We start from the raw sequence: 25,758 nt of genomic DNA, 5'->3' as shown, positions 1-25,758 counted from the left end.
TTCAAAGAAAGACCTCGATGAAGCTGCTTACATATTGAGCATCAAGATTTATAGAGATAGATTAAGACCTCGATGAAGCTGCAAATCATACTAGAATTGTATTAACCGGAAACATGATACATGTGTGAATACATAGACAAACAGAGTGTCACTAGTATGCCTCTACTTGACTAGCTCGTTGATCAAAGATGGTTATGTTTCCTAACCATAGACATGAGTTGTCATTTGATCAACGGGATCACATCATTAGGAGAATGATGTGATTGACTTGACCCATTCCATCAGCTTAGCACACGATCGTTTAGTATGTTGCTATTGCATTCTTCATGACTTATACATGTTCCTATGACTATGAGATTATGCAACTCCCATTTATCGGAGGAACACTTTGTGTGCTACCAAACGTCACAACGTAACTGGGTGATTATAAAGGTGCTCTACAGGTGTCTCCAAAGGTACTTGTTGGGTTGGCGTATTTCGAGATTAGGATTTGTCACTCCGATCACCGGAGAGGTATCTCTCGGCCCACTCGGTAATGCACATCACTTAAGCCTTGCAAGCATTGCAACTAATGAGTTAGTTGCGGGATGATGTATTACGGAACGAGTAAAGAGACTTGCCGGTAACGAGATTGAACTAGGTATTGAGATACCGACGATCGAATCTCGGGCAAGTAACATACGATGACAAAGGGAACAACATATGTTGTTATGCGGTCTGACCGATAAAGATCTTCGTAGAATATGTGGGAGCCAATATGAGCATCCAGGTTCCGCTATTGGTTATTGACCGGAGACGTGTCTCAGTCATGTCTACATAGTCCTCGAACCCGTAGGGTCCGCACGCTTAAAGTTTCGATGACAGTTATATTATGAGTTTATGAGTTTTGATGTACCGAAGGAGTTCGGAGTCCCGGATGAGATCGGGGACATGACGAGGAGTCTCTAAATGGTCGAGACGTAAAGATCGATATATTGGACGACTATATTCGGACATCGGAAAGGTTCCGAGTGGTTCGGGTATTTTTGGAGTACCGGGGAGTTACGGGAATACGGGGGAAGAAGTATATGGGCCTTATTGGGCTTTAGGGGAGAGGGAGAGGCAGGCCGCCCCCCCATTGACTAGTCCGAATTGGACTAGGGGAGGGGCGGCGCCCCCTCCTTCCTTCTCTTCCCTCTTCTCTTTCCTTGACTCCTACTCCTACTACTTGGAAGGGGGGGGGGGATCCTACTCCCGGTGGGAGTAGGACTCCTCCAGGGCGCGCCATAGGGGCCGGCCCTCTCCCCCCTCCTCCACTCCTTTATATACGGGGGCAAGGGCGCACCCCATAGACACAACAATTGATTGTTTGATTTTTTAGCCGTGTGCGGTGCCCTCCTCCACCATAGTCCACCTCGATAATACTGTAGCGGTGCTTAGGCGAAGCCCTGCGTCGGTAGAACATCAACATCGTCACCACGCCGTCGTGCTGACGAAACTCTCCCTCAACACTCGGCTGGATCGGAGTTCGAGGGACGTCATCAGGCTGAACGTGTGCTGAACTCGGAGGTGCCGTACGTTCGGTACTTGATCGGTCGGATCGTGAAGACGTACGACTACATCAACCGCGTTGTGCTAAAGCTTCTGCTTTCGGTCTACGAGGGTATGTAGACAACACTCTTCCCTCTCGTTGCTATGCATCACCATGATCTTGCGTGTGCGTAGGAATTTTTTTGAAATTACTACGTTCCCCAACAGATAGAGCCGCCCCCGAACGGGACACCCCATCGGTCTCCGCCGCCGCCCCCTTGCTGGATAGCACCGGTACGGGAGCATCCCCGCTGCCACCCAGCACAGGCAGAACACCCAAATTGGCATCAGTCCTTGCTCCGTCATGCGCCTCCGCCATCGGAGCGCGAGCCACCTTCAACCCGACGCTGCCAAGGGTGGGTAGCGGTCCAACACGCGCCCCTTGATCACCCCGAACAACGACATACGAAGGAACACCCGCGTCCAGATGAGACAGAAGGGAATGAGTGGATAGAGAAGAAGGAATCGGATCTGGGATGCAGAATCACATACCCAAACGAAGATCAAACCCTAGGAACCGCCCATCGCCAGAGAGTCGCAGGAGCCCTAGGAGAGAGAACACGCAACGGTCGCACTTGCTAGATGGCTGGTTTGTGTACAACCGGGATTCGGGGGGCCTAAGAAAGTGAGTAATAAGTAATAAAAAAGTGAATGTAGTCAATGTGGAAACCAAACATGCCCAACAACCCACAAAACTTTGCTCGTAGTTGGCATCGTGCCAGTCACACGACTTCGCGACCCGACGAGGCTATTTGGATTGACGCCTCAGGCTGCCAAGCCAAATATTGGCGTGGACCCCTAAGGCCTTATACAATAGGAGATGCTTAGGGGAGGACCAGGCTTTCTTTAAGCACCAGTGCTTATTTGTACAGGATAGACACTTAACTAAGCGTCTCTTCTGTAGAAATAGGCACCGATGCATCAGAAAAATCCAGTTTATTTTTCTAAGCATCTCATTAAGCACCTTCCATTGTACAAGGCCGCTCGCCGTCTTCCTCAGGGCATTTTCAACGCAGAGGCGCTTGCTTAGGCGCTTGCACCATTAAAGAAAAGGATTAATTAAGAAGCACAGGTGGAGGAGTCTGCCTTTCCAACTCAGGACCTCCAGGTTGAGCGCTTAGCTGATTTTTTTAGCGTCGATCTAGCTCCATACTCTCGTGAAAACAGGTGCATGCGGGAAATAACGGCGCAAGCGCCCGGCGACAGGAGAGGCATCGATGCCAACGGAAATCCTGGGATCGACCAGGAATCGAGCGAAACTGCGGGGAAAGAGACCCTGGCGCATGGGCTAAGAGCCCGCGTTGTAGATGCCCTCATTCGCCAATTTTTCTCCCCTCGCCGACGTACGCCGTCCGGCGCCGCTCATGGCAGCGTACCACCTCAGCGCGCAGCTCCACGGCCACGGTGGCGATGTAAGCCTCTCCTCCCTCCCCCTGTACTACTCGCCCCGCGTCCGTCGCCTCAGCTCTCCGCTTTGTTTCCCCTGCAAGTATGTACGCGATTCGATCCCACCAGGCTGGCCCCGACGAACCATCGGCGGAGGGTTTGCGGCGGGCGCGCGATCTGCTAGTTGGAGGCGTCCCCTGTAAGGGCGGCGCGGGTTTGTGTAATTTGACCTAGCTAGTTTCGTTGCCCTCCTCGTCTGTCCCCGGCGGCGCGGGGTGCTGCGGGAACAGCGCGGGCGAGGCGCTGTGTGCAGGGCGCGGTGGCGGGGCTGCGGGTAGCGACGCAGGTGGCGGGGGCGCTCGTCGGTGCTGCGGCGGCCGTACGGTTTTGGCCGCGCGTCGTCCATCCTCTGGTGGCTGCGTGCAGGCCGCCTCCAGCCAGATCCGGACGGATGTGCTGCTGGGTGGCCGGTGTGCGGCGCGGGGCGGGCCGCCGTGGTGTTGTGGTGCTGGTGCTGGGGCGGCCTTGGTCGGGGCGGCGTGGATCTGGCGCGATTAGTCATTGCAGTTTGACTTCCTTTTGATATTATATTTGTAGTGGATTCGTGGATCAAGCAATGATCAGTTACTTGGTTTTGCTTGAGTTATTTTTACACTTGTAATCAGATTGTAACTTCCCTGTTATGTTCCACCAGAAACTCAACAAATTGTTGTGCTTATTTGAGGAATCCATGCTCATCCAGAATGCCACATTCTGTTTTTCTAACGATGGACTTATGGTTCAAATTATAACCTGCATTTAGCATGTAAATACCAAATACCCCTTTATGCAAGCCCATGTCTGTCCAAAGGATAGTAAAAGAGAAACATGTTAGTGTTGAAAATAAAGAAGTGCTTATATGATCAACCAAATTTGGAGATAAAGGTGATCCCCGTGTATTAACCGATTATTCTGCTCAAACTGTTAAGAGCTTAGGCAAAGGTTATTTTGCATATGTGGAACGCATATCTACATCAGTAAGTAGTTTTAGACTTTGAGTACTGGCATGTATTCAACCAATAAAGTTAGATCCTTATAATCAAGTTCTTTCATAATTGCTACATTTGCTGCACATTTGATTCTTTGCTAACTTGTCCTTGCTCTTTTTACAATAGGTTTCTAGGATATGTATCTGTGGTGATGTGGGTGTTCCAACCTCATCAAGCGATGGAACCGTGAGATTCTGGACGCAGCACCCGGAAAAGAAGTGCGAATATGTCCTCTCGAAAACCCTTGCAGGACATTTTAGTTTTGTTGGTGCAATGGTTTGGGCCCCTCCTTCTGATCGCTTTCCGGAAGGAGCAATTGTTTCTGGTGGCATGGATACACTAGTATTGCTGTGGAATTTGCATACAGGAGAAGTTGTTGGAACAATGAAGGGTCACACCTCACAGGTGACTGGTCTTGCTATCGATGACAACGGTGACATTATATCTTCATCGATGGATTGGTATGTTTTTTCCCAACCAGTGTAATTCCTGTGCAGAACTTGCTCACGTACTTCTTGTTGATTGCTTGCTTGTGCTGATTTCATCCTGAGGGTCTTTCTTGTATATGATGTAATCACACTGCAAATGCAGACAATTTGTTCATGGGGTAGTTGTTTGGCAGATGTGGTGATGTAACATGAATGTAATATACTCCCTCTGTCCCAAAGTAAGTTACTCAACTTTGTACTAACTTTGTACTAATATGCATAAATTCAGTACCTTCTTTGATAATTTATATTTCTTATATTTTTTTTGTACAAATGCACATATTGTACTTCTGTTTCTTTCTACACTCTGAGTCCCCTGTTAGAAACGGTTTCCAATGCTACTTGTGTTTAAGGCTGCGGCGTATTTGGTGTTTTGGGCATGTGATGACATATTGGGCTAATAAATTATGAAGTTTCCCCATTGTATCTGATGGTTCCTTGCTGTACCCTGACACTTGTATTATGCACAGTCTTTGAGAAGGTGGAGAGATGGCAATGCTGTAGAGATCTTGGTGGCCCATGAAGCCGCAGTGCAAACTGTTCTTAAGTTGCCCTCGGGAGAACTATTTACGGGTAGAGCTTCCGCTTTGTATATCTATTACTTTACGGGAAGTATATTCAAGAGCAATTATGACTGTCCTTGGATATCTATTACTACCTCTGTAAAGAAATATAAGAGTGTTTGGATCACTGCTTTAGTGATCTAAATGCTCTTATATTTCTTTACGGAGGGAGTAATGGTCAAATGGTTGATTAATACTTTACACCTTTCCCCTTTTGTATAGGTTCAAGTGATTCCACCATTAAACTTTGGAAAGGAAGGATTTGTCTACATACATTCTCTGGGCATGCAGGTTATTTGTTAACTCCTGATGTGCACTGGTGCTTTTGACTTTTGTTGTGCTCATCCACACATACTTGATCGGTTGACAGAATGTTGTTCCATTGCAGACACTGTTTGTTGTTTAGCACAGATGCCAGGAATGGGTATACTCTCTGCATCACATGATGGGTAAGTTATCACTTGACTATTTCCACTTGCTTTTGAACGAAAGGATGGTGCAGTATAGTAGAAGCTGCTATTATTTGTTCTAAAATTGTAAATGAAGATATCAAAATTTCTCGTTTAATCTTGGATATTCGTACTAATATCCTGCCAGTGGTTTGCTGAAATAAAATGCTCATCTATTTGGCTTTTCATCATTTTCATTATCGTCTTACATTTTTTGTGCATCAAATTTATTCTTTCAGTTTACAGCTACTCATTTACATGATCACATATAATATTTTGTTTTGTCGCAGAACTATAAAGTTATGGGCATTAACTGGCCAACCCCTGTTGGAGATGATTGGCCATACCTCTCTTGTATATTCTGTGGATGCTCATTCATCTGGTCTTATTGCTAGTGGCAGTCGAGATCGCTCGGTCAAGATATGGAAAGGTGATTTATTTTGTATGCTTTAGAGAATTCTTGTTAAAATGCAGTGGCACTTGTTTATAGGATATAATTTCTTTTTATACTTTAATCTAGGTGTAGGCATTCGTTCTTCCTCTTTTTTTGGTATTTCGGTTTACTAAAATTGACAACCGAGCTAGCCTGGAAAGTTCTACAAACCGGAAGTTGGGTTCACCCAAACTCCGGCTTGCTTTTCGGTTTAAACCGAAATGTAATGTTAGCAGGTAATTCAATAGCAGAACAGGGTGCGCATGCTGTCAAATACTTGAATCTTATCAACAGACCATGATTGAAATCTAGAATCTTGTTGAATCAACATGGCGCTGCTTCTCTTTGAATCCTTTGAATCGTCTTGTTGATGGTGACAGACTGGCAGGAGTGCTAGTCCGCTGATGGGCCTGCCGAGGGCAGTGCTGTTGGTTGTCGGGATGGATTGCACGCATGTCGGCTGGTAACTTTGTTTCCCTGTGGCCTGTCGTGATTGCATTGGTACGAGAGAGCAAGAGATGGGCCTAGGCGCCTAGCTGACTTGGTGGAGATCATGCCGGGCTTTAGTTGAGATTTTGATGTACTTGTTTTTTTTTGCTAAGCTATAAGGATGGTAGCATGGCCCTAGGAAATGGGGCCATAGGACGAGCCGGTTCTTTCAGTGCATTTTGTTAACCTGAACCTAAAACCGAACTGACTGATATTAATTCGGTTTTCTATATGTGACAACTGATCTATGGACCCAAGCTGATTTAACATTATATATTTCTCTTGTCTTTGTTTGGGTTTGTTTTTTGCTTTTTTTTATTGACATCTGTACTGAATGACTCTTTAAACCCTGACCGTTCCATTGGGGTTGCTATCGATTCCTCAGATGGTTTGTCTCCCTATGCCTCTGTCTAATGTTTTCTCCAAACAAAAATAATCCAGTCTATGATAGTACTTCCTGTTAAGTGGGATTCTGTTACAGGCAAAATATTGCACGGAATTCCATTATAGGCAAAAGATTGTAAATACGTTGACATCAAACATATTGGGCAGTGGCATATGGGAAAGGTAGTTCGTATTTAGCAATATAATGGAAACTGTGACAATCAGTAAAAAGAGATCTGCTGGTTGTCGTTAAGCATCTGTATTGCTGATTCCTCCTTTGGCTAGTCCATGAGCAGTTCGAGTCTTCTTTTCTTCCATATTGAAAATAAGAATCTCAATACCCACACTACCCGCCTTCTTTCACACTTGTATCTATGATGTAAAGCCGTGCTTGTTCTTGGGCTGCTGATTTGATTTGTGTGTTTCATGGATGCAGCTAGGATATATCTGTCTTGTTTTTTGGGATAGTATGTTTGGATTCATAATATGAACCATTGTAGAAATGAAAATTATATTGGAGGTGCAGTACAGTGCAGTTTTTTGGTTTTGGTTGTTAGTACGTAGCAGAATGCAGAATTTTCTTCATGTACCTGGTTATATGACTGTAAGTAATATAATGCAGATGGAATCTGTGTTCAGAGCATTGAACACCCAGGCCGTATATGGGATGCTAAATTTTTGGATAATGGCGATGTTGTAACTGCATGTTGTGATGGAATTGTGAGGATATGGACAACTGGCAATAATAGGCTCTGCCATGATGAGGAACTTGCAGCATATAGGTTGGTTCCTGATTTTCTTTTTTCATATTTCTGAGGTTTTAACATCTTCTGCTTAAAGGATCAGTTTTGTTGTCAGATTACTCCTGTAATTGTTATTTTAACTTTTTAATTTTTAGGCGACACTTTTTCTTGTCCAAAAAAAGCCGGAATCATGGTGTTAATCAAATTATATTTATGCCTATTTTTTTCTCTACAGAAAGACTGTTGGTGGACTGAAGCTGATGGATCCATCAGGAGCTGCGGGAATGACACAACAAGGTCATAAATCTCATTTTTCTGATACGGTACACGTGTATTGTGTTGATTCCATGATGCTCCAACTATTTGTAGTGAATTTTGCAGGTCAGCTTATTATGGAGCTGAAAATTAAAATCGGATTGAAGATGCACTATTGCACACTGAAATAATTTTGAGCTTTTGAAAATATTCATATCTTTCTAGTTTCCAATAAACCTTCCTTCGTCAAGGAGATAACAATATAAAAACATTTTTTTCTCTAAATTCTTTAGTGTCGTGGACTTGTGTATGTAAAGTAACTGTGACAATATCTAGTCATTGCCGTGCGTGTTATTTTTGCACAGTAGTGCAATGTTTGTAACCTTTTCCCCCTCTAAGCAGGAATCGTTGCACAAACGCTAATTGTTAGAGAGGGACACACCGGTGTTGCTTATTCATGGAATTCAAAAGAGCTAAAATGGGACAAAGTAAGTACCTTTGTACATTAGACCTTTCCAGAGTATTATATTAAGTTGTTACATCAAAGAATCAGCAAAGCTGAGGATATTAGTGTGTTGCTTTTTGTAACTGCTTGATGCTGATTGAGTTATTTAACCTATATGCAAGTTGTTATGCAATTTGAGGTACCCGTGAGGCATCACTGCATGCCCACAGTAATGGTTCAAATTCACACATACAATCTTCGAATATGATAGGGTTCATGACACATACTCCCTCTGTCCGGAAATACTTGTCATCAAAATGAATAAAAAGGGATGTATCTAGATGTATTCTAGTTCTAGATACGTTCCTTTTTGTCCATTTTGATGACAAGTATTTTCGGACGGAGGGAGTATTTGTTACACATAAAATGAAACCTCATTTAGCACTCGATATACTTTTACCATGCCTGACCTGGCAGTGGCATTGTTCTTTGTATAGTTGTTACTTTGAATTCAGCTGTGACTTATCTTTTCATAAACGAAATTGTTAGATTGGTGAAGTGGTGGATGGGCCTGGGGATGGTTCATCAAGCACAAAGCTGAAATAATTATGGACTTTTGTGGGCTTAACCACCGCTTAGTTCAGTCTGGTATCTCCACATGGGATTCTTAGGCCCTGTTCGGCAGTCATCCAGCTCTGGGAGCGCGCGGAGCGATGCTTGGGCGACTCCTAGAAAATAGGCTGCGGGCCGCTCCGCTCCGGCGCGGAGCTGCAGAGCGGACAGCTGCCGAACAGGGCCTTAGAATCACAACCATGTCCAGACTTCTGAGGGGTTTTGATTTCTATATTATTTCATACTTGCAGTGGCTGGTTACTTTATGCGGATTTGAGTTGCTGCTAGGGATTATCATTTATATTAATTAACCATATTAACTGAACGTGCAGGGCTATCCTCCAACCACTGTGAGTAAAAATCAGTACCCTACCTCTTGGAGGGCCGCGCAGCCCTGCGACAGCATCCCAGAGGATATCATCATCTGGGAGATAATCCCCCGCCTGCCAGCGAAGGCCTTTGCCCGCTGCCGCGCCATCTGCCGCTTGTGGCGCCACGTCCTCACCTCCAACGGTGACCTCCTCCTCAAGCACCACTGCGCCCAGCCCTCCCACCCCATTGCCTCTTGCATGGAGCGCTCCGACCGCATGCTCTACGATCTCTGCGCCTTCGACCCGTGGGCCGGCGTGCTCTCACCCTTTGCTCAGCTCTGGGACCCCTGCCTCATGGTCAGGGCCTCCTGCGACGGCCTCCTCGTCCTCTCTAGGCCACGGTGCTTCTACGTCTGCAACCCGACCACCAGGGAATGGCTTTCCAAGTGCTTCCTTCCGCACTTCCTGGGGTTCTATCCCCACCGCTCTTCCGGAGAGTACAGGGTACTTTGCAGGAGCAGCAAGTCCCTGGACCCTCATTCGGATGACAAACCTTCCTACTACATCTTCACGTTGGGTTCTTCGGAGCAGAGGTGCATCGGCCGGCCAGCGGCGTCGGCGTCCGAAGATGACGCACTGGCGGAGGGCAGTGTCAATACAACATCCTACCGCCCGTCGGTCCTGTTCCAGGAAGACCTGCACTTCTACCCTGTGAAGAAACAGGGCAGCAACATGCTGATGGTATTCAATACCACTGCCGAGTCATTCCGTTGGATGTCTGCTCCGGCTACCCCTGAGTCGGCCACTTTGTTTGAGATGGATGGCAAGCTCGTCCTCTACTACATCGATGAGGACATCACCATGATTGATATTTGTGTGCTACAGGACTATGATAATGAGGTCTGGGAGTTCAAGTACAAGATCAAGCTTCCAGTGGCAGACCTTCGTCTGTCAGCTCGATCACGTGGTTATATATCGCCGGTCTTGTATGAGAAGGGTGGTGTGCTCATCTCAATGCATAGCCGTCTTGTTCAAGTTGACACTCTGGGAAGTGTGAGGTCAGATATTATATGGAGTGGCTCGAATCTGTCGATTACGCCGTATAAGCTCAAACAAAGCCTGGTTCGTCACACATTCTTTCCGAGTCAACCTGGTGGCGCTTCCTCAGGGGGACCTTTCATCTGATGACTGGTTGGTGAGAAGGTGCTTCTTATTCTTATTGACATTAGTGTTACAATGCCTTGGAGCTTTTCTGGCATGACCTCATTGTTGTTTACAAACAATTCTGATCTTCCTTGTAACAATACCCTTGGAGCTTTTCTGGCATGACCTCATTATTGACATTAGTGCTAAATATTTATGTCTTGTTGTCCATGTCCTCCAGGAGTAGTATATATAGCACCATGCATAATCCTCTTTAGTCCTAGCCGGTTAACACATCTCTGTCTCACTCTTCCAGCTCGTTACTTACATCATATTTTCCATTCGTCTTCCTGAAATTTTGCTTTGTACGTGTTAAGCCCATACTTGAAAGGTTATCATACTCGGATGCATCTTTTGTCGTACACTAGCAAAAGAGCCTGTTGCAATGAGTACGAAATAATTAAATACTTCATTCGTCCGGAAATACTTGTCATCAAAATGAACAAAAAAAGATGTATCTAGACGTATTTTAATTCTAAATACATCTCTTTTTATTCATTTTGATGACAAGTATTTTTGAAAGGAGGGAGTATGTGCTTATTTGTTAGACAGTTCATACTCCGGTGTGAGTGGATAATAGGGGAACTAACTTAACTTAGCCCATCTCATTTAAACTGAATGTGCCATGTTAGGTGCTCTCATCCCGAACGCTTTTAGGCCTCTTTTGATTCATATGATAGGATTATCATAGAAATAGGAATCTTGTAGGAAATGAGATGTCATGTATCTCAACTCCTATAAGTAGGAATAGAAAACAAGATGTCATTTGGTTGACATCAAATGAATTTTTCCATTGAGTCTAAACTCTTTTTTATTTTCCTATGAAGGCCACTTTTGGTTCATAGGATATATGATTATCATAGGAATAGAAATCTTGTAGGAAATGAGATGACATGTATCTCAAATCCTACGAGTAGGAATATGAAACAAGATGTCATTTGGTTGACACCAAAGGATTTTTTCCATAGTCTAGGCTCTTTTTTATTTTCCTATGAAATGTAGAGGATAGGAACCAATTCTATGTAGGAATAGGAATCCATTTCTATGAACCAAAGAGCTTTAAAGGAAAAAATCCTATAAGAATCATATCCTCTAGAATTCCTATGAAATTCTTCTAAACCAAAGAAGGCCGAAATGTGGAGGATAGAAATCAATCCTATATAGGAATAGGAATCCATTTATATGAACCAAAGGGCTCTAAAGGAAAAAATCCTATAAAAATCCTATCCTCTAGAATTCCTATGAAATTCCTTTAAACTAAAGGAGGCCTAATTGTTGTTGGATTGAGAGCATGAACGCTTTTATTTGTTGGATCGAGAGCATGAACGCTTTTATTTGTTGGATCGAGAGCATGAATCTAGGCGCACGATCCTTGCCACGTCATCAGCCGGTATTGTACTGGTCCGAGCTGAAGTTCGCCAGAACGCCTCGCGCACCGTTAGGCTAGTCATAGTGGGAGTAACTTAGCTAGTAATATAGCGCACTTCAAGAAATTTTTGCTTATGTGGCAAGTATTTAATGTGAGGTAGTAACATAATACTTCCTCCATTCCACAATGTAGTGCTTCCTCTATGCTCGTGCTTCAATTTTGACCGTAAATTTAACTACCAAGACCGATTGCGGCGGGAGCAAAAGTTATATCAGTGAATTCGTATTCGAAATAAGTTTTTAATTATGTAACTTTTTTTTCGCCGCAGTCGGTCTTGTTCGTTAAATTTATGGTCAAAGTTTGACCTTGGAAAGCGCGGGCGCACTATATTTTGGAATGGAGAGAGTATGTTACTGTAACATAGCGTTTCCCAAGACAAGATGAGTCTACAAGCTAATAAATAAAGTCATCTATGACACTACTATTATGTTACTTTGCATTATGAAGGTAGTAACTTAGACTAGTGTCATGCATATGACACTAGACACTAGTCTAAGTTACTCCCCACTATAACCAGCCTAACTCCACTGCTCCACACCCCATCCCTCACTTCCCAATGCGGGCTTTGCTAGACACAGGGACGGGTTTTTACAGGTTTCAGGGACTGTCACATGTGGCATCGTTTGATTGGGATTAAGGAAAGGAAAGAGGTTAATTAGCACTAAGGCCTCCGTAAAAGTCCGTTATATGCCTGTGAGTGTAGGATTATTGCTTATCCGCTATGCTCGTCGTCGGAATCAAAGGAAAGGCGGGGACAGAGGCAAACGCCAACCGGTGGTAGGAGAGATGCGCGGGTGGCGAGGCTGCGGGAGGGCGGCGACCGACAGGCAGCAATCTATTGACCTGCGGGAGGGCGGCATCCGACGAGGGCACCAGGCTGCGGCTGTCGCAAGTGGAGAGCGCATCCAGTGCTCGCCGTCGTGATGGACGGCGGCTTTCCCCTTGGTCTCTGTGCGCAGCTGCTGCTCGTGTCACACCCTAATTTTCATGCCACAACACTTATAAGCTAATAAAACATGAAGAAATGTGGTTTAATAAAAACTTTTGAGTGTTTTGGTCTTTTCTTTGATTTGGATTTTTGTGCTATTTTCAAGTGCTTAAAAGTTATATAGTAACTTCTACCCCATAAGTGCATCGATGCACGCAGTGGCATCTGCACGCAGCGCATCAACGACACGCGTGGCATCGAGATTCGAAGCGGCGAGCATGCTAGTTAGAGTATAGGCAAACTTTTGAAGAGCGAAATGCAGCGTATACGCGTACTCAGTGCACACCATCTGACAGCATGAATCTGACATGACCAGTACTTGCGCAGGCTAGAGGATGGTGGTGTTTGCCGCTGCCTGGACACCGGGGCGGCATGATTGAACCGCGCTGCACAAGTCGACGGTGCGCGCCCCGTCGCCGGAGCCTGCCCACGCCACACCACCGCCCCCAGAACTAAACGTCGTACATGACGCCCCGGAGGACTCAACAACAGGCATGCCGCACCCCCGCCCCTGCAGCGACTGGCCCTGATCCAACGGCTGCATCTCCGGCGAGCCCACGCCTATGACCGAAACGCACCCGGGAACGGTGTCGCCTAGGCTTCGCCGCCCACCGCGCCCCCGTGACTAGCTCCCTCTGGTGACGGCCGCTGCTGCTCTGCCACCCGCCATGGCGCCCTCAGCTGCAACCGGCACGCTACTCCACAAGGAAGCAACGACGTCTGCGACGTCCATGCCCCCCTGCCTCCACTGCACGTGCTACTGCCGACTCCGTCCTTTCACCCCCGCCCCAACAACACACCAGTCTGAGACGCCCATGGCGCCCTCCGACTCCACTCCACCAGATATTGCCGCCTCCGGCCTTCCGCCGCCGCCCCTTGCAGCGCTCCACTCCGGCAAGGCCCCTGCAGCTGCCGCACGGTCAATTTAACTTTTATGCATTAATCACCGATGAACTGCAGAGCGAGGCGTGCACTGGCGTCCTTGGTAGTGGCCAGCGCGGTCAAAAAGCACATCGAGAGCATGTCAGAACAGCAGCTTCCAGACGACGTGAACACTGCATTCACGTGTATTGCGTTCAGCTGCCGCTGCGTTCAGGACGTTTGCTCTTCCTTCCACCCCCATACTTGTTTCCCTTGCTTCAAAAACTTGCCCAATGATCATGCCGTGTATATAGGACATAAAATATTTCCTTGTAAAAATAATTTGACCAAACAAATATTTTCTAAATTAGGTTTTTTAAAACCCCCTGAATTGAGACTTGAACTACAAATACTTAATTTAGGGTATAAGAAATCTTTCAAAAAGTATGTTTGACTCCTATTAGATATATGACTCCCAAAACCACAAAAATATTATTTTAAAAGTTATTTTGCTATTTTATTTAAAGCCTTTTTCTTACGTCCAGAAATGTACCTCCATGTATATCTTTAGTCTTTATAGCTAATAATAAAGGACGAAATATTTCATGGTTCTTCTTCTGTCATTTCTTTTATATCCGTTGATTTTATGTTAAATATCATTGACGACCGAGATTCAAAAGTAGGTCTACATAGCGTATCCGAATCCTCTCACGTTGCCTGTCATAAGTCGTGGGGGGCATCTATCAAAGATTCATAGTTCTACATAAATCGTTGGGCCCATTGAAAAACAGTATAACTCAGCTAGCTACGAGCCACCATAACGTTTTGAGGCTCTCAACCGTCAGATCCCGCTAATGTACGGTCTAGATCTGCTCAGGCGTGCACAAGTCGTTCACGCGCTGCCCGCTTTCACGGGCCGCTGCTCCGCAGAGCGAGCGCCCATTTCTGTCCGTAATTGGGCCGCAAAGGCCCAAGTCCAGTCAAAGCAGGGGGTCGTCCATTATGTTCGCAGGGAGCAACTAGTTAACGAGCGCTCCTTCGGGAGCCTCGCAATGATCAGCGCCACTTGGCGCACTCTCAGCCATTCGCCACGTGTCGCGCTCTGGACGCTCCCTCTAATTTTTATTTTTTTATTTTTTCGCACGCGTTTTCGGTTTTTTAAATGGTTTTTTTTCGACGTTTGGTTTTTCCCCGGTCTTCCTTAGCTTTTCGATCAATTTTTTTTTTCGAAATCTTTTTTTCATGAAAAAAGCGCATTTTCTTTTTATTTCTTTCGCGAAAGTCATGATTTTTTTTTCGTGAGAGGCACGGTTGTGCTTTAGCGAGAGTCACGGCCGTGCCTTTCGGAAGCGAAAAAACCGCGTTTTCTGTTTTTTTTTCTGTCGCGAGAGTCACGGTTTTGCTTCCGCGAGAGGCACGGTTGTGCTTTCGCGCGAGTCACAGCCGTGCCTATTAGAAAGGGAAAAACAAAACGCGTTTTCTGTTTTTTTTTCTTTCGCGAGAGTCACGGTTTTGCTTCCGCGAGAGGCACGGTTGTGCTTTCGCGAGAGTCACGGCCGTGCCTCTCAGAAAGAGAAAAAAATACGTGTTTTCTGTTTTTTTTTCTTTCACGAGAGTTACGGTTTTGCTTCCGCGAGAGGCACAATTGTGCTTTCGTGAGAGTCACGTCCGTGCCTCTCGGAAACGAAAAAAACGTGTTTTTTGTTTTTTTTCCTTCCACGAGTCACGGTTTTGATTCCACGAGAGGCACGAATGTGATTTCGTGAGAGGCATGGGCGTGCCTCTTTCGGAAAGGGAAAAAACCGTGCTCCCGGTTTCGGTTTTTTCGCCCGGTTTTTTTGTTCGAGTTTTCGTGAAAAAAAAGTTCGTCAAACCTATCAACATGGGATTTAGTTTTGAAGATCTCGACACGAGGAATCCAATGATGAAAACGGTTCGAGATTTGGGCGCACGATTTAAAAGATAAAATGTTTTGAATAAACGAATCTATGAAAAAAGAGAAAACTCCCGGGTTGCGACAAGTGACGCGCTGCATGTGCGTCATTTTATTGCAACCTGGAAAGTGGACTGTTTTTTGCAACAAGTACTCCTTAATTAGTGATTTCGATATTCACAACTCTATTTCGCCCGACACCCCACACGACTGGGGAGCCCCTACTTGACGCTCTTTGCGTCAAATTTGCGGCCGCACGCACGGGTGGCAGCCCGACTGGGCCGGCCCATCAAGCAGTACCGCGGGACGAAAAAAGATGGCAGAAAACAGAGACAGCGCGCGATTTTTGGGATTCGAACAACCGACCTACTGCTTAGGATCGCGCACGCACAACCAGTCTAGTCCAGCAGTATTGTTCAAACTAAAGCAGCGCATAACTTAACTAAATCCGACCGCCCTATTCTAGCGAATAAGAATACTATAGCGAACTCGACATAGTTCCTGCAGTGGCGGTGCCAGGATCAGAAGTTTGTGATGTCATTTCAGATATGTAATGTCAAATACATGTGTTTTCACTCATTCTATAAAAAAAATACATGATTTCTACTTTTGTACAAAGAATTTGCCAAAAACATGTGTGGTCAATTGACCACACTCCTCTAAACGTGGCTCCGCCACTGAGTTCCTGTAGTGAACGCTTTTATAAAAGTGTCTATTCTGAAAAAGTGTGAACGATTTTTGAATTTCTAAACAAATTTTCGGAGATATGAACTTTTTTCATTATGTGAACAAAAAATTGAAAAAAGCAGAATTGTTTTTGAAAATGTCAAACTATTTTTGAATTTGTGAACAAATTACGAAATTTGAAACTGTAAACATTTACTGCACTTGTGAACAAATATTTGAAAATGGAACATTTTATGATAGTCCGAACAAAAAATTGGAACCGAACATTTTTTCAATTGCTGAGTAAAAATAAAAATTGGAATGTTTCATGTATTTGCGCACAAAAATCTGAAACTGCGAACCTTTTTGAAATACCTGACCATTTTATGTAACGCGAATATTTTTTAAATTTCTGTCCAAATTTTGAAACCATGAACATTTGTTTGAAATTCCTGAACCTTTTCTGAACATTGTAAATTTTCCAATTAGTGAACAAATTTTAAAAGAGGAACAATTTTTGGAATTCCTGAACATTTTTCGAAGTTTTGACCAAAATTTTGAAACAGGAACATTTTTTGAAAGTCGTGTACATTTTTTAAACTCGGACATTTTTCAATTTGTGAGCAAATTTTTAAAGAGGAACATTTTTTTGAACATATGAAGAAGAGTGGAAAATTTCGAAAAATGTTACAAGAATGTTCAACTTGAAAAATGAAAAAAGAAAAGAAAAACGAAACAAAAGGGGAAGAGAAAAATAAACAGAAAACAAAAAAAAGTGACAGATAGACGAGAAAATGATTTTTTTAACAGAAAACCAGCAAAAGAAGAATAAAATCGGCTTAGGAACCGGCCAGAATGTCCGAAAGTCCGTCAGGAACATTCCAGAAGGTTCACAAAATCGATGCTCCTCGCGCGCTCATATGGGCTGGCCCATTCTATCGACTGGGTGTGCGATTGGTCACCCGACTGCTCGTTTCCTATTCCTCGGTACCTGATGCGCCGCCGTTCCTTCGTCCGCTATGCGCCGACGCCGATCGCTCGCCCGCCGGCGACGAAGATTGGCTTCCCTTCCCCTCGTACGGGCTAGGTCATCCAGTGTGTTGCCAGTGCTATCCCCTCAACTTCTCGTTTCTTTGTTCCATCATCCGCGACGCCATCGTTCCTTCATCGGCGATGCGTCGCCGCCGTCCTCCGTCCCGTCGGCGAGCTTCTGTTGCGCGTCTACCTGCGCATCGGTGCCTTCCATTCGCCATGTACACTTCCTCTGCAAGCCCCTGCTTTGCTGTTTTTTAATGTCGTGTCTTGCAGCGTCCTCGATGGCGGTTGCAGCGCGGCCATCACCGGCTGTACCCCTCCTGCATCGACATGCATGCCCTTGGAGCTGTACCACGCGTCCTTGGTGGAGTTGTACCCCATGCATGTCCTGTCTAATAAGAAAGCTAATTGAAACTAAATATCTTTTGGTTGCAAGATAATTACTGGTTGAAATTGCTTCCTAAGAAAGTAATAGATGTTTGACATTGATCACACAAAGGAGCAGCAAGCCAGCAGCAACGACCAGTACCCCAGTAGAGATTTTTCTGTGGTTGATTGCGCCACTTATTTTATCAAGCCATTGTTGGCATAGAAGAATAATTTACTATGATTCAGTTACCAAGGAGGCTCTGCTCTGCCGTTAAAGTGAATGAAGAAATTTTGGATCCTGGGAAGTGAAGCATGTTTAACAAAAGGAGAAGATCTGCTAATATGGTAACAGTACACCTCATTTAAATAGATTGTGTTTTCTGTATTACGACCCCATGTATCATTAGCTGCAAGTACTTTCGTTAGCATGGTTATTTTTTCATCAGCTCAAATTAGTCTAGAAAATTAGTAGTTCAGTACTATCTCTCAGTCTATATTTACAACTATCTCTATTTGTAGAGTAATGTAGAATGTTACCAAAATCAGCACGAAATAATAATGATATATATGATGGAAAAAAGTAATTAAGTGGCATGACTTACAGAATCTTATCACTTGTTAGGCATAAATCATGAAAGCCATATATTGTAAATCTGTACCACATTGCTGTTCTCCTAAACTTCTTATTTAGAACCGACATTCAACTTAAGAGCATCTTCGGGAGGATATATATGAACAAAGCCTGACATACCACATACATGACCATGCATGATTGACTTGAGAATTTCAATTTTGTTGAGCTTCTAGCCACAAGAATGCTTCTTGATAATATTGTATGTATGTAGAAATGATCAACTTGGGATGTTTATGAGCAAAGTCCTTGGTACATAAGCATACATGATCTGGGTGTTCTCATAACTTTGCCTCCGTCATCACACTTTTCACAGGAACAACAAAAAGAACCAAAAAGGTTTAGACCAATTACACAACTCAGGAGCTCAACCCTTACATATTTCATTCATTCTAGTTATATTATTAAAAAAACAAAGCACTCACTTCTTGTTTCCGAATAGGCACACTACAACAACAAAATAAAGCTGTCATCTTTTCTTCTGAAAGCCAGGCTATTCTGATGTTAAGTCCATTGAGCACCTCCATAGGACAAACAGATTGTCTCTCAAACTGCAGTTTGAAGGCCCCTCATATTGTCCCTTTGCTATGATTTGCTATGATGTAATCGGTACAATAATTGTCACGCAAGGATTGTTGCTACTATAGTGTAGCAAAACTACTGACATGCAAAGCACAAAGTTAAATATTATTTTTACTCTAGCACAAAATAGGAAATGCCTATATAGGGCATATAGAGGAAGAAAAAACCATTATACTATTGTTTGTCACAGATCTAGTCAAACGAAATGGGGGATCAAACGATAATAAACTTCTAGGCATCTTAGCTCCCACTCAATCTCTATATATAATGCTCAAATTAAAACTGGCAATCGCCAAAGGAAATATCCATTGCTAGCTCCAAGAACGAGTCAATTTAAAACTACATGCGAATTTTCTTACCAAATTAAAATGTATAACAAGAAACCTAAGCATGTCATAAATTAGACCGTCTATTTTATGCAAGCGGGTGACAACTACTCAGTTCTTGTAAATTCTAAGCAAATTGACGAACTACCTTTTCCCGAAATTAGAAGGAATACAGTTCTTAGTTTTGACTATAATTTGGATTGCAGCTTGCAAACTTACATTATTTGCATATTTATTGTAGTGTTAGTCACTGGTAATGGAGGAGGCCAGAAGTGGAGGAACACACAATGGCACAAGTAGGGTCTGTAGAATCAAGAAATTCAAACCGGTGGAGTTTAATGCAGTGAGGTGAAATAAACAAAACTAATTGCCAATAGAAATATTAAATTAAATAATAAACTTAGAATTGTTATTGTGGTAACTTTCAGAAGTGTGCATACAAATCCAATGTAAATTGGGGTAGTGCTAATAAATAATTAAACCAAATCATGTTTCTGCAAAAGCTAAGGAATTTTTCTGATGTAAATACATACTGTTAGAGTACGTAATGGGCCTAATGGGCCTGGGCTGGCGGTATAGCCCATTAGTCTTAGGGTTAATTAGAGATAAGGATCGCTTGCTTGGGAGTCAAGTAAACCTCTCTATATAAAGAGAGGAGATGTATCAATCTAATCAAGCAAGAATTAAAAAGGAAATCCCTTCCATCTTGTCCGGCCGTGGGCAAAAGGCCCCCGGCCGGCCCTCTCGCGCCCTCCTTCTAGCAGTGCCATAACACATACTTTGTTGTGTAGGGAAATTCCCTGTACCAGGAAAATAAAAATTGTTGTTCCCTTTGCCTTTGATAGTGCAAGCAATCCAGAATCTTGCTCCAGCAGAAGGTTCGCTACATTGTGGTGGCCTCTAATCGACGCAATTATCAGAGGAGTCACATTTTGATTGGCCAGATGTTTTCCCAAGGGATCGATCATGGTCCAGGAGTACCTTCACAATATCTACAAGCAGTGTCAGATGACCATCTTTCTTGCTCATTAGCTTGTGTAGGCAATGGCACACTGTAGTTATCATACAGATCAGGTAAATTTCAGCACTGCAAAACTAATACAATCGGATCCATGGAGATTGATCAAAGACCCAAAAAACCATGGCAATCAATTAATTTAGAAATCCATAAACCCCTTTCTTCATGCAAACTATGAGATTCTAGTCTAGACACAAGGTCCAAAGCTACCCTCTTCCCATGTAAAAATATGACCAATCAGAAGTGGTTTAGTATTGAAGTGTTTGTCAGTGCTCACCTCCGTGGCCTTCCTTTGCAGTGATGTGCAGAGCATTGAATCCTGATTTGTTCTTCCTCGCAAGGCTCTCCTTGTCAGAGTGCTTGAGCAACCTGACGACGATGTTGATGAACCCTTTATCAGCGACGATGAGTAGCGTGGTCTCCCACCTCGTTGGGCTTGTTCATTGACCATGGCAGCGCAGATCACCGCCTCGCTGTCGAACTCCTCCCTGGTGCCGGTCATCTGTGCATCGATTTCGGCGATGATCTGGCGAACAGAGTGAGGTCCGCACGTTGCACGGTGAGAACATAGTCAGGCTTAGTTTTACATACCATTTGGGTAAGATTTAATTCGACGGCCATAGTCAAAACTGTATATACATAGCCAGTAGCATCAACCGTAAATCATGAAGGCAGATGCTTGGATAATAAGATGACATGTGTGAGAACATGGAAGCTAACGTGGCCAGTAGACATTGGAAATCGTGAGCTTTAGGATTCGAATACCTCAACTGAGATCTAAGAGCAACCGCAGAAAAATTACAGAGCCCGAACCCGATGGTATGGAATTTTTTTGCAAACCGGCCTTAGTCCTTATAGGATTTCCTATAAACAAATACACCAGAACTAACGCCCTGTGGCGGATTGGAAGGAAAAAACAGAATCAATCAGAAGGGATGTAACCATGGCCGCCTCCACCGGCTAGGGTTTCGCCTGCACCTCCCGTGTCACTTGCCAGCTGCAGTATTGAGTTGGGTTCACACCCTTGTTCTCTACCGCCAGGGGCGTCGCCGCTTCAGCCCATCCTCCATATGAGGAAGGAAAGAAAGGATGTGAAGGTCTGGCCATCACATCTCTTTCTTGGCTTGATCCGCATCGAGGGGAGGGAGTGGTTTGCCGTCGTCCCCGCTCACTTTGCCTTTATTGGTCCGGACCTCCAGATTCCAGTGGCGGCGTGGATGGGTGATGCGAAGACGTCGGCATGGGTGGGGGATGCGGGGGCGACGACACTGGGCGGCGACTTGAGGCCAACTCCAGCACACGATCGCAAACGGAGGTCCGTTTTGCTCGAATTTCGTTCATTTAGGATGGCAATGAGTGTTAAAATAGACGTGTGTATCCGAGTTTTATTGGAGGCGCCCAACATGGCCACCAATCCCAAAATATCCGTGTATGCAGTTGGCCCGTCCACAGCTCGCGCTGCGCCGTGCCCGCGCCAGCTCGCTGTGGCCAGCACGCCTGCTCCCCGCCTGCGCCCGCCGTGGCCGTCCCTGAAGAGCCGCGCGCGCGAGCTCTCCCTCGCCGTGGCCGCCGCCGTCCATGGGGTCGCCCGCGCTGTAGCCTGCTCACCGTGGCTGCGCCCCGCTCGCAGCGCCGCCCACCGCCGCGCCCGCAGCTACCGCAGTAGCCGTCCCTGCACGCGCCTCCGACCACCTGCACACCTGCGCTTGTGCCGGCAAGCCGCACGCTAGCTAGCGCAAGGTGGCGGCTCGCTAGCCCGCTCGCAAGAACGTTTTTTTACGGATGGGATTGCGCATTGGGCCGTTTCATTTGTCCGTTTAGAGCCAAACGGACAGACCCAAATGTTTTGGAGTCGCGCGGTGGAGATGGCCTGAGTGGGGGTCTAGGTCGAGGGCTGGGAGGCAGCGGTGCTGCTTGTAGCATGACGACGACAGGATTGTGAGTGCGGCGGCTGAGAAAAACGCACTGGGACTGGATGACTCGTCAGCTGAAATGGGCTGCCTGCTGGCAGTTAACCACGTGGTTTCCTTTTGGCCTCGGGAGCAGCTGCTCAAAAAACAGTTGGGCCAGTTGCAAGAGGGATGCTTTCCACACGAGATCCGGCGACCAGAAATGCCCACATCGTGAAAATGGACGGCCAAAAACGTGAATGCTGAGAGACCTTGCTTTAGGCTTAGTTCAACTGTTCTTAATTACTTTTCAAATAGCAATAATTTTTTACATTCTCACATTTATGATGTTTGGTGTCTAAATTCTCTACTGGCGGTTCTTCCCTTCTTTGTTGGAAGGATGAAATGCATCGGATGCCAACACAGTAGAACCTGTATTCCATAGGGTTTATGATGGTCTAACAAGGTAGATTATTTTCTAAAAGATCCATGCTGAAGTTGCAGGATTATGGATGCACATTGTTTTCTTTCGTTGACCATAGAACATGATTTATCTGTATTTTTTTCTCCTAAGCCTGAGGGTTTGAGCTCCGGGAAAGCTATTTCTATTGTGAAAAGAGTGAGAAGCCAGCCCTTTGACACATGGAACACACATAAATTGTCTGAAGATCGTATTATTTGGGAGACCAATAATATTATATCAATTTGCATCGATTATTATGTGAGAAATGTTAGACTTATAATATAAGTCATGTACCCGCCCCTTTGTGTTTATCCCGTTGTATAAGGAGTTTCCTGCATATGTTCCACACCTGTACATGTATATATATATATATATCGGCCTATGGCCTCATGAGAATACAAGTTGCTTATTCCTAACATGGTATTAGAGCTAGGTCAATTTTTTTGCACGCTGCAACTCGTGCTATTGATCCGTCTCTCCTCCCCGATCGAAGGCGTCGGCCTCGATCTCCCGGAGTCTCTCGATCTGATCGATCGAGTCCGGCTCGTCTTACTCCCGCTCGAAGCTGCTTCCGCTCTAGAAGCCCCGATCTCCCGATCGGATCGACGCTGCTCCCGCTCGAAGCCAGCGCCCGACGCCCTGATCCAGTCGCCCCCCCCCCCCGCTCGAAGCCAACGCCCGACGCCCTGATCCAGTCGCCCGTTCCGCCAGCGCCCGCCCGATCCAGTCGCCCGTTCTCTGAAGTCGCTACTCCCTGCCCGCGCCTGATTCCGCTACTGGTGGTCTGCTGTTCCAGATTCTACTGTCGCTAGTGCTCTCGTCGGATCTCCAAAAAAAGTCTGCTGCATCGGGCTATGTTGCTGTCCCTCGCTGTCCGGTGATTTTTGATGGTACTAACTACATCGAGTTCACTGGCTTCATGCGCATTCACATGCGTGGCATCCGTCTCTGGGGTGTTCTTTCTGGTGAGGTCTGCTGTCCGCCACGTCCAGTTCCTCCGGTGGCCCCTACTCCGCCGACTCCACCTGTTCTTCCTACGGATGCTAATCAGGCCGCCAAGGATGCGGCTAAGCTTGCTGATGAGGCTGCTGCTCGTGCTTATGATGAGAGGGTTTTGGCTTATGAGGAGACTCTTCAGACGTATCATGGTGCTCTGTCTGTTTACACCCAGTGGCTTGATGATGATGCTCGTGCTGCAGCTGTTCTCACTGCTAGTGTTCTGCCTCAGTTTGCTTCTGAGTTTCTGGGTCTTCCTACTGTCTTTGAGATGTGGACCCGTCTTCGTCAGCGCCATCAGCCCTCTGGTGATGCCTTATACCTTTCTGTGGTCCGTCAGGAGCATGCTCTTCAGTAGGGCGACTCTACTGTTGATGACTTCTATGCACAGAGTTCTGCTATCTGGCGCCAGCTTGATTCTCTCTGCAGTGCTGGTTGTCGTACTTGCCCCTGTTGCCAGGCTGTCCAGGCCAATTTGGAGTTTCATCGCGTCTACGAGTTCCTGTCTCGGCTTCGTAAGGAGTTTGAGCCCCGGCGTGCTCAGTTGTTTGCTCGTGGTCGTATTTCTCTCATGGAGGCGCTTTCTGAGATTCGTGCTGAGGAGACTCGCTTACTTAGTGCTGGTTTGCTGGAGGTTCCCTCTGTGCTCGCTACTCGGTCTTCTTCCACGCCACCTGCTGCATCGACCCCTTCTCGCTCGAGTGCTGCGCCGCTCTTGCCCACTCCTTCTGGAGGCTCAGGTCGCCCCCGTCCACATTGTTATTACTGCAACAATGATGGTCATATTGAGTCCCAGTGCTACACGAAGAGGAAACACCTGCGCAAGGCACGATCATCCTCTTCAGGGACTTCGTCATCTACCTCGACAGCTTCAGCCATTGCTTTGACTGAGCAGGATATTCTGAGACTTAAGCGTCTGCTCGCGGCTTCAGGTTCTTCCTCGACGGGTACTGCTGGTTCTGTGACTGATGCTTCCCGCACTGAGCAACCGCCCTCTACACAGTTAGGTACATCCCCATGGGTTCTGGACTCTGGAGCTTCTTTTCATATGTCTTCTCATTCTTCCACTTTGTCCTCTCTTCGATTGCTGGATTCTCCTGTTCATGTCTTCACTGCTGATGGTACTCCACTTTCTGTTGCTAGTAGGGGCAATCTTACCACTCCTTATTTTGTTCCTGATGTTGCTCATGTTCCTCGACTTACCATGAATCTGTTTTCTGCTGGTCAACTTATCGATTCTGGTTGTCGCGTCATCCTTGAAGTTGACTCTTGTTCTGTCCAGGACCGTCGCACGCACACTCTGGTTGGGGCTAGCCCTCGCCGCCGTGATTCTCAGGGTCTTTGGGAGTTGGACTGGCTTCATGTTCCTTCCGCTGCCACCACCATCGCCAGTTCCTCCGCTTCAGTCACCTCCGTTACTGGTTCCTTCAAGCAGTGCATCATCGACTTGGTCATCTGTGTGGTTCTCGGTTGTCGTCTTTAGTTCGTCGAGGTCTTCTGGGGTCTGTCTCAGGAGATGTCTCTTTAGAGTGTCAGGGTTGTCGTCTTGGCAAGCAGATCCAGTTACCATATTCACATAGTGAGTCGGTGTCTAAGCGTCCTTTTGATTTAGTCCATTCTGATGTATGGGGTCCGGCTCCTTTCGCTTCGAAAGGTGGTCATAAATACTATATTATTTTCATAGATGATTTCTCTCGTTACACATGGCTTTATTTCATGACTTCTTGTAGTGAGGTGTTGTCTATTTATAAGCGTTTTGCTGCCATGATTCATACTCAGTTCTCTTCACCTATTCGTGTTTTTCGTGCTGACTCCGCTGGCGAGTATATCTCTAAGATGTTGCGTGGTGTTCTTGCTGAGCAAGGAACTCTCTCTCAATTCTCTTGTCTTGGTGCTCATGCTCAGAATGGTGTGGCTGAGCGAAAGCATCGACATCTTCTTGAGGCGGCTCGTGCATTGATGATTGCTGCCTCTCTCCCGCCTCGTTTTTGGGCTGAGGCCGTCTCCACCTCCACCTATCTTATCAATATACAGCCTTCCATTGCTCTACAGGGTGGTGTTCCTTTCGAGCGTCTTTTTGACCGTTCTCCCGATTATTCGATGCTTCGCTTGTTTAGTTGTGTTTGGTATGTTCTTCTTGCCCCTCGCGAACGCACCAAACTGACTGCTCAGTCTGTTGAGTGTGTCTTCTTAGGCTACAGTGATGAGCATAAG

The 25,758-nt window shown here is 45.7% G+C and overlaps 1 protein-coding gene across 2 annotated transcripts; it reads left to right on the top strand.

Annotated features, from left to right (window-relative positions):
• The first annotated feature begins 2,667 nt into the window (after positions 1 to 2,667).
• LOC125509145 (uncharacterized) lies at positions 2,668 to 10,520 on the top strand. Of its 2 annotated transcripts, none has more exons than XM_087526152.1 (10): positions 2,668 to 2,981; positions 4,110 to 4,448; positions 4,942 to 5,044; positions 5,257 to 5,325; positions 5,423 to 5,483; positions 5,774 to 5,913; positions 7,412 to 7,571; positions 7,768 to 7,829; positions 8,190 to 8,275; positions 9,177 to 10,520. In XM_087526152.1, the coding sequence occupies exons 1-10, from the start codon at positions 2,877 to 2,879 to the stop codon at positions 10,338 to 10,340; spliced, it is 2,289 nt and encodes a 762-aa protein (XP_087382278.1). In that variant the 5' UTR covers positions 2,668 to 2,876; the 3' UTR covers positions 10,341 to 10,520. The 2 variants fall into 2 exon arrangements, with proteins under 2 accessions (XP_087382278.1, XP_048530004.1); XM_048674047.2 differs by lacking the exon at positions 2,668 to 2,981 and adding an exon at positions 4,575 to 4,650 and having other exon boundaries at positions 4,289 to 4,444.
• Positions 10,521 to 25,758: the final 15,238 nt, after the last annotated feature.

This window comes from Triticum urartu, chromosome 5A (genome assembly GCF_056163025.1).
Source record: "Triticum urartu cultivar PI428250 chromosome 5A, HENAU_Tu73, whole genome shotgun sequence".
Classification (NCBI taxonomy): domain Eukaryota; kingdom Viridiplantae; phylum Streptophyta; class Magnoliopsida; order Poales; family Poaceae; genus Triticum; species Triticum urartu.
This window is presented reverse-complemented; position numbering and strand designations above follow the sequence as displayed.